The sequence below is a fragment of the Daktulosphaira vitifoliae genome, unplaced genomic scaffold (assembly GCF_025091365.1).
Source record: "Daktulosphaira vitifoliae isolate Bord-2020 unplaced genomic scaffold, ASM2509136v1 Scaffold_3, whole genome shotgun sequence".
Lineage (NCBI taxonomy): Eukaryota > Metazoa > Arthropoda > Insecta > Hemiptera > Phylloxeridae > Daktulosphaira > Daktulosphaira vitifoliae.
This window is the reverse complement of record NW_026099574.1, coordinates 36720905-36729735: the sequence shown is the minus strand read 5'-3', so window position 1 is coordinate 36729735 and position 8831 is coordinate 36720905. Positions and strand designations below refer to the sequence as shown.

The 8831-nt window shown below is 23.8% G+C and overlaps 1 protein-coding gene across 2 annotated transcripts; it reads left to right on the top strand.

Annotated features, from left to right (window-relative positions):
- The first annotated feature begins 6 nt into the window (after positions 1–6).
- On the top strand, positions 7–2113 carry LOC126901053 (uncharacterized). 2 transcript variants are annotated; one of them, XM_050677184.1, is made up of 5 exons: positions 7–27; positions 142–166; positions 397–687; positions 759–831; positions 1782–2113. In XM_050677184.1, the coding sequence occupies exons 1-5, from the start codon at positions 20–22 to the stop codon at positions 1991–1993; spliced, it is 609 nt and encodes a 202-aa protein (XP_050533141.1). In that variant the 5' UTR covers positions 7–19; the 3' UTR covers positions 1994–2113. The 2 variants fall into 2 exon arrangements, with proteins under 2 accessions (XP_050533141.1, XP_050533140.1); XM_050677183.1 differs by lacking the exon at positions 7–27 and having other exon boundaries at positions 43–166; positions 1782–2111.
- The last annotated feature ends 6718 nt before the right edge of the window (positions 2114–8831 follow it).

The following is an 8831-nucleotide window of genomic DNA, read 5'->3' as shown; positions in this document are numbered from 1 at the left end:
TATATATATATATAATTATATGTATATGTAAGTACTATTAAAGATTTTTACTTAAACTTATTATATTGATAAGGTAGTTTAAACTTGAAAAAAGAAAAAAATGTTTTTAATGACAAACGTGATTGTTTTTTTTCTTTTCAGCATCAAGTTAATTATTTCTAATAATGTAAATATCTATAATAAAAATTGATAAATTATAGCTAATATTTAACTCACAAAGTCATAGAAATTACTATAAAATATATTTATAGTAATTTTTGGTGGCTTTTTGAGGTAAATTTATTTAAAGTTTATTGAATTTAGTGAAAAAAATGCAATCAAATATTATGATTAAAAATTTGTTGAATAAAGATAACTCTAATATTCTTTGAAATATCTTTGCTATTCAATTTACAGTATGTTACAATTCCATCGAGATGTGAAATTATAAATGATGAGGATGTAGACTTTGTAATAGAATATGTAGATCTACCATTTTATTATACACCAGTGGATAAAGAATGGTGTAGAGAAAAATGTAAAAGTTTGGGATTTACTTATCAGGAACCAATTATGAATCAGAAGTTAACATCAAACATGTTTCCAGTTGATGTTTTTTTTGATAACCAAGGATTCTTTATTGTATTGTCAGAATTAATATGCAGGGACATTAAAATTAATCATAATATACATAGAAATATTATAGAAGTAAGCAGTAATATATTTGCCATGTTTTTATATTATTTTTCATTGAAAACTTAATATTTTTATGTAATCAGAATCTAATAAAAAATGAAAATATCAAAAAATTTGTTAATAATGACAGTTGGTTTGAAAATAATATAACATCAGGTATGAATCATACTAAAAATTTTATTTGCTTATACATAAATATTACCTGATAATTACGATGATACTTAGAATTCATTTATTTAAATATTTTAAAATTTTCACTTATGAATTCAGGTAAAAGTACAGGTTATAAGTTTTTTTTTTTTAACGCAGGGTCAGCCATTAAAAAGGCGTATATTGAATAAGCGGTTTCAAAAATGAAAAACTATTTTTCTACTCAAAATTAGAAAAATTTATTCATATTAATTTTGTATTGTTATAATTATATTTTAAAGTACTGTTCAGTGTGATAATTTTTATTGAAAACTATTACAAAAAACAATTAAATGTATAATAATGTCAACTGAAACACATTATTGTCTGTTCTACTTTTAAGAAAATCCAAAATTTAACATTTTTTAGACGTCCGACATATATGAAATAATGACATCTAAGATTTCAATACGCGATTTTATATTATCATTAGTATCTGAATGAAAAACATTGCAAATAAAACAGATTAATAGACTATATGAAATTGTAGAGTCTATTGAACCAAACTCAACAACATTCAATACATTCTGAAAAAAAAACGTTTTTCCAAAATTCATTATCCTTTACACGCCAGACGTATCTGAAATAATTATTCAATTATTTATGTATTATTTATTTATATTATAATGTAATTATTCAATACTTGATATTAAATCATAATTAATTTCACGAGATACTAATTTCAGATTTGGTACTCTTAGGATTAACTAACTTAAATTAAAAGGAATTATCATTATTTTTCAATTTTGTGGATCGTGTAAAAACTATAAAGAAAATAAATAATTAATAAAATACTTTTAGAATATTAAGAAATAAAAAATAAACGTATTAGTCATGATTTATTATAAAGACTACATGTTTATTATTAATCCATGATAAACACAGTTATATTAATTGTATTTATTTGTTTTTTACAGTTAATAAAAACCCTTATATTGAAATGGTAATTTTTGCTGCAGCTTATTACTTAGATGTCTGTATTTATGTATTCAAAAAAGAATATGATGCATGGATATACTTTCGAAAAGGATGGCCAAACTATAATGAAATTGATATGAAAAATGAAAAATGCATTTATCTATACATGGATGAAGATCATACTAATTTTATGACTAATAATTATTTCTAGTTATTTAAAAACTATAAAATATAACTATATAAAATAAAGTTCTGGACATTTTAATAGTAGTATCTATTTAAACACCAATAGTTACATAGAAATGATTAGTATTTCTATTGAAATGATTAATTACGATATAAATACAAAAAATATAATAGTACATTTTTGCACTTTATTCATAAATTTACTGTTAATAATAATTATATAAATTTCTGATCATATGTCAATCTAAACAAAACCATTTTTTAAATCTACATAAAATTTTCTATTTAATGAAATAAATTTTAATCATGCATGTTGCACTAAAAAAAAGTTAAAAGCCCAACATTGTTAAATTATTACTTATATAAAATTTAAAGGACCAAAAAACTAGGTTAAACATGACAGTTTAAATCGGAATTTTGCACGGACTATTTTTAACATATTAAAATTGGAATCAATTTTTTATATGTAAATAGCAATAAATAAATGTAAATATATATATTTTAGCTTTGATGCAAAGCTAAATAACACCATTTTCCTTTATATATTATAAAAATACGTATATATTTATTGAAAAGTGTATGGATCAACACAATTTTTTTATGAGAAATAATATTTTTTAATAAACCCTTTTTCATTCGACATACTTTATCTTAATCGGGATATAAATAAGAAAATAGGAGATCATGTAGCTTTTGGAATAATCCACTAATTTTTTTTAATTAAACTTTATCTAAAGATTTGCATCGAAGCGTTTTTTTTGATATTGATTTTAATCACTATCAGATATCATTATACTTGATCCAACTATGCCACATCGTCACTGTGCCGCTACCCCAATGTGTTGGGTTTTTTTTTTTCGATAGCTGGTTATCAAAATTTTTAAAACCTAAGATGTTGTTTTTGCAAATCTAACATAAAATCTTCAGACTGCATTATATTTTTAAAATTTGAAAAATTATTTTAAAAATGTTTTCTGATAATTTTATGTTCTTCCTTTATAGGGTAATCTATATATCTTTTAAAATTGTTCAAATCTTCACTTATTACCTTGCTTCCTAAGAAAATAAATGAAACTAACAATTATGTAGGGCAGACAGTGATTTACACTATAGTCGCATTATTGCATTAAAAATTTATAAAATTAATTCCGACATTTTTTTTTATATTTTATTTCAATTTTAATACAATAGCAGACATATTAATCTAATAAATACATTAAATTACTCATTAAAAATTCTTACTTATTTTTTAAATACTTAAAGATAAATAGTTCAAACACTTAATTTCCTTTGAAATTGTAATTGATATTGAAGCCCCTACGTTTATGTCAGTGATACTAACTAAATATTTTTAAAAATGTTAATACTATGAAAATAAATAAAATGATTACATTACGTATATCTATAGTAGTACTATAACGTAAAATATTGGTACTTACTTACCTACTTTATTTTATTTTTAATGCTAAAAACAATAAGAATAAAAAATACTTTTAAAAAAAATTCAAAACGATCGAATAACATAACAATTAAGTAGAACTTCGATAACGATAATTACAATTTTTACGTAATGATGTCTGGTGTGCGATTAAAACAGAATAGACTGTAAGAGTTTGGTCTGCCTTTTATAATATTTTGCATCCCCAATAGTCATCATTGTCTCATTCTTACTATGTTATTGTTTATTAATAAGTAAGCATGAAATATATAAATTAATCTGTAATAATTTATATATTTCATGCTTTATTTGAGGTGATACTAATGGGTGACTTTCTTTAACGCTATTAATGTTAATGTTATTAAATAAGTCAAAATAAAAAAAAAAAGACTAAATAAGTAATTAATTATTGAAAAAATAATGTTTTTCTAAAAAAAAAAAATACGTCATTTTCTATTTTATAAGCTATTTAAAAAATATGTTTTTCTATTCAAAAAAATTAAGTTGATACCCCTACAAGACATAAGTGATGAACATAAAAAATATTTTATAAAAGATAAATGTAGTTGCATATGTAACTAACAAAAGCCAAAGAAATATTCTCTAAAAAGTTATTATTTTAAATATTACTGTTTTTTATTTTTACATCACTGTCGTAATATGCTCAATGCTTTGAATTACATATCTTACATTAACAATGAAAATTTATTATTTTGTGACGAGAACGAATTTGATACCTTTATATATCGAATGGTTTATCAAATTATCTTTGGATTACAATTTATAGCAACAAAAAACGAAATGAGTCAACTTGTATTATCCCAATTAATTAGAATTAATAATCTGAGTAAAGAACGGTAAAGCAATAGGTCGATTTATAAATTATTTAAATTGCTTATTAATAACTAGTTAGTGCTTGGTCATATACTTCGACTTGATATCAGAGGAGCTCTTCGTCACTCCAAAAATACCTTAGCGTATAACACCTCTATAAGAGGAACTTTAATTATTTATTTTTTATCTACTTGTCTTTATTGTTCTAAATTTTCGGACTCTACAACTTCGATAGAACCTCGTTGCTCACGAATATACTAAATCCCCAAACTTTGATCAACATACCCAAGATAATAGCTTATTTTAAATTATTACTAATAACAATCAAATAACATTAAAAATGAATAAAAACAGACACTTTGAGCTTCGATGCGAAGCTGAGAAGGTATTAGTTTTACTATGATGTTTTTTTTTTGTGTCTGTTACCACTTTTTCTCAGCTCTCACAGAATCCATTTCTTTCAGCGATACGTCAAAAGATCACAAATCGTATCTAGCCGAAGACATTACCCTCAAAAATTGAAAAAATTTCCCTCGTTTGCCGTAAATGGGCGAAACCTCCAAAAAAATTACAAATTTTCAAATCGCTTTAAACATTTTTTCAATTTTTTTTCTTAAAACTGCCAAAACTTTTTTAAAAATAACCAAATCAATTTAGATTTTTTATATTTTTAAATTTATAATGCTTTAACTATTTGAAAAATGTATGGATCAATATAATTTTTTTTATAGATACAGAATGTCTTTACCTAACATTTGGTATATTTTTTTATAAATCTTACCCTTTACCTGCTCACAGGGGGGGCATTCAAAATGACAACTTTTTCACAAAAATTTACTTTTTCATCTTAACTTTTGAAAGTGTTCCGGAGAGTCTGACACTTATATATATATATCAAATTAAAGATAATGTAATATATTTTATTATGAGAAAAAAATTTCAGACTTTATTTTGTCTTCACGGTGAAAATAGTTACCAAATGCTATTTTTGTGTGAAAATATTCGATTTTATATTTTACATTTTTAACATTTTAATGCTATAACTTATTGAAAGGTGTATCGATCAATACAATTTTTTATGAGAAATAATATTTATATCCCTTTTCATTCGTCATACTTTATCTTAATTAGGATATTAATAAGGAAATAGCAGATCATGTAGCTTTTGGAATAATCCACCAATTTTTTAAAATTAAACACTATCTAAAGATTTGCATCGAAGCGTCTTTTATGATAGTGATTTTAATCATTATACTTGACCCAACTATGGCACGTCACCACTGTGCTGGGTTTTATTTAAATTCAGAAAAATATAATTTAAATCTATAAACTATTAACACTCATTTTTTTAGATCAGATCATTCAACATTTAATAATTGTGTTAAATATTTTACAAGCGAACTTTGAAAAAATATTATTTTTTTTATGATAAAACAGGTGTATTTATTAAGCTAGTAAAATTGGTGACTCGAATAGTATTCATTGGTTACCAAGCGAATTTAATGTCTCATCTAGAGTGAAGTGAGAACCCCATCCCAACTCCACCCAGTTATTAGAAGATTCTTAGTATAGTATTTTTTAACGTTTTAAAAAATAGGTTTTTGTTTCCTTATTAAATATCATCGTTATTTCAAAAATCAAAATATATAAAATTTTGATAAAATTATTTGATAAATAATTGATTAATTTCTGTTGTTAAAAACGACATAATGACATTAGGTATTACTGGTGCTGTTACTCTAGTTTATTGTATTTTTTTATTTATCAACTGAGAGTCGAAAATACATAAAAAAACGGTAGCACAGTGGTAACGTAGCATAGTTAGATCAAGTATAATGATATCTGACAGTGATTCTTAATCACTATCATACAAAACAAAATAAAGCCCGAAATTTTTTTTCCATAATAAAGTATATTACATAAGCTTTAATTTAAGATATATATAAAAGTGTCAGTATTTCCGGAACACTTTCAAAATACAAGTTGAAAAAGTTAATTTTTTGTGAAAAAGTTGTCATTTTAAATCCCCTCCTGTGGGCAGGTCTAGGGTCAAATTTATAAAAAAAATGTACCAAATGATAGGTAAAGACATCAAGCATCTGTAAAACATTGAATTGATTTGTTAATTTTTGAAAAAGTTATGGCAGTTTTTAGTAAAAAAAATTGAAAAAATTTCGAAAATTTGCGATTTTTAAATTTGTAATTTTTTTTTAAAGTTTTCCCCCATTTACAGTGAGTGAGGGAATTTTTTTCAATTATTGAGAGTAATGTATTCGACTAGATACGTTTTGCGACCTTTTGACGTATCGTTAAAAGAAATCAGTTCGGTGAGAGCTAAGAAAAAGTGTTAACAGACACAAAAAAAAACACATCATAGTAAAACCAATACCTTCTCAGCTTCGCATCGAAGCTAAAACATATACCATACAATTTATCATTTCCACGAGAAAATAATATTTTTATCACCGAGTGAGAATTTTTTAAAATATGCAATGGATTAAATGGTTGAATTATAATGATTTTTAAATAAATAATTTACACGGATTCATAAAATGCTGAGTATATTTAAAAATATTTATGTATTCTTTGAAGCTTAAATGACTAATTTTCAAACTCAATAATAAACAATTGAAAAGTATTAATAAATAAAATTAAAACATTCTAAAACATATATTTTAAATTATATGGCGTATAATAATAGTTCATTATTATCTATTATAAATCCAAGATCGACAAAGTAATTTTTGTAATAGTATATCGTATATTGTTTAATTTCATCATCGGCAAAGTGATAAAAACTATTTTCAGTAGGTTCCTTACTGAATCGATATTTTAATTCGTTATAAGTAGGCACCGGTGGGTTTTGGTTCCTATTGCAAGCAATGTTACTTACCGATAGTATATATATTTCTAATTCTTGTTTTAAATTTTGAACATGCTTTATCATTTTTGATAAAGTTAATTCATTTTCATTTGGTTTTATTTTTTCTATTATATTTACTTCATTGACAAATTTGTTCAAAGGATTCACCAGATATTTATTTTCAAATCCATCAAATTGTTGAAGAAATATTGTCGCTTGTAGTAGGTACAAAATATTATTTTTAGTAATACATAACCGATTATGAAATGTTGCTATACAGTCACTTTTAAATGGTGGTTTTGTGTCGTATTGACATGCATAAGACAAATTGTACATGAGAAGAGCGAAACGATAAATACTATAAGCGTATTTACATGTTATAAATCGACTTACATGACGTTCGGTTGGATTGTTATTTAATTCTTCGTATGTGATTGCTTTGCCATTTTCATATAATAAAACATCATCTAAAGTTTTCCATCCTTTGTTCCCTCTAATTATTTTCAATAGATCTACTGAAGGTTTTATTTGAGTTGTCATACGAAAATTTACAAATANGAAGGTTCTATTTGAGTTGTCATACGAAAATTTACAAATAGAACTATATATAATAGTATTAATTTAAACATTTTTAGTAAATAATTTCTGGAGAGAGGATTAATAATATTGGAGCTTCGTTTTTTACTGCTTCTTTTATACAGAAATTACATTTTATTTTAAGAGAATGACAATAATGTTAAAGTAATAACAAAGTAATAAATAATTAATTTTCTAGAAAATATTGGATATTCAAGATAAGTTTATTCAATTTTTTTAAATAGAACACAACACAATGGAGTCACAGCATAGAGATGACGCAGTATAGTTAGAACAAGTATAGATCATATTTGACAGGGATTAATAAAACTATCATAAAGAACGCTTCGATGCGAATCTGTTAAATTTCACAATATTTACGTTTTAATATTTATTCAAATATTAAATGCTTGATAAATTATTTCCTTTATTTATAAAAAAATGTTTTAATTTTTTACTTTGACGACCGATTTTTCATAATAGAACAACCTTGGAGACAATTTGTTTATATATTTTTTAATATTTTAAAGTTTAGATTAAAAAACGCAGTCATTACAGATTTTATTTTATTTTTTATTTATTTATGTCAATTTAATATTAAGAATTGGTGACATTAAAATTCAACGTTTTTAATGTTATACTTGAATACCATTTAAAAAATTCACGTATATTAAAAATACGTTATACATTATAAAGTATTTACATATATTTAAATATAAATGGGTACTTTGCTTTTTCAAGTAAAACATGATACAAGATAAGGAACTTTAGACCATTTTACACTTAAAAAATAAAAATACGCAATTTTTTTAGAGACAGTAATTGTTATAACTATCAAATTTGATCGTAACTTGAATCACTACCTTTAATATTTTTCAAACTCATTTAACAGTGCGAATCTATAAATTTCCGACAAAGAGAATATACATTTCTTAAAATTTCACTAATTCATATTTCCTCACGAAACAGGTCTACCGAAAGTGGACTTATTACTGTAGCTTTATATTGCATTTATTTTTATATATTTTTTAATAACTTATATATCAAAGTTTGTACATTATAAGTATGCACTGCATACTTATAATGTCCAAACTAAAAGTGCATACTTTGCACTTTTATAAACTTTTACTAGATACACAAAAAGCATGTTTA

What these genes read in the sequence shown, in the direction of transcription:
- LOC126901053 (XM_050677183.1), top strand. Translation starts at nt 101, where the DNA reads ATGTTTTTAATGACAAACGTGATTGTTTTTTTTCTTTTCAGCATCAAG. An exon ending in AGTTAATTATTTCTAATAAT is followed by an intron (nt 167 to 396) that starts GTAAATATCTAT and finishes TTCAATTTACAG; the next exon opens with TATGTTACAATTCCATCGAG. An exon ending in TACATAGAAATATTATAGAA is followed by an intron (nt 688 to 758) that starts GTAAGCAGTAAT and finishes TTATGTAATCAG; the next exon opens with AATCTAATAAAAAATGAAAA.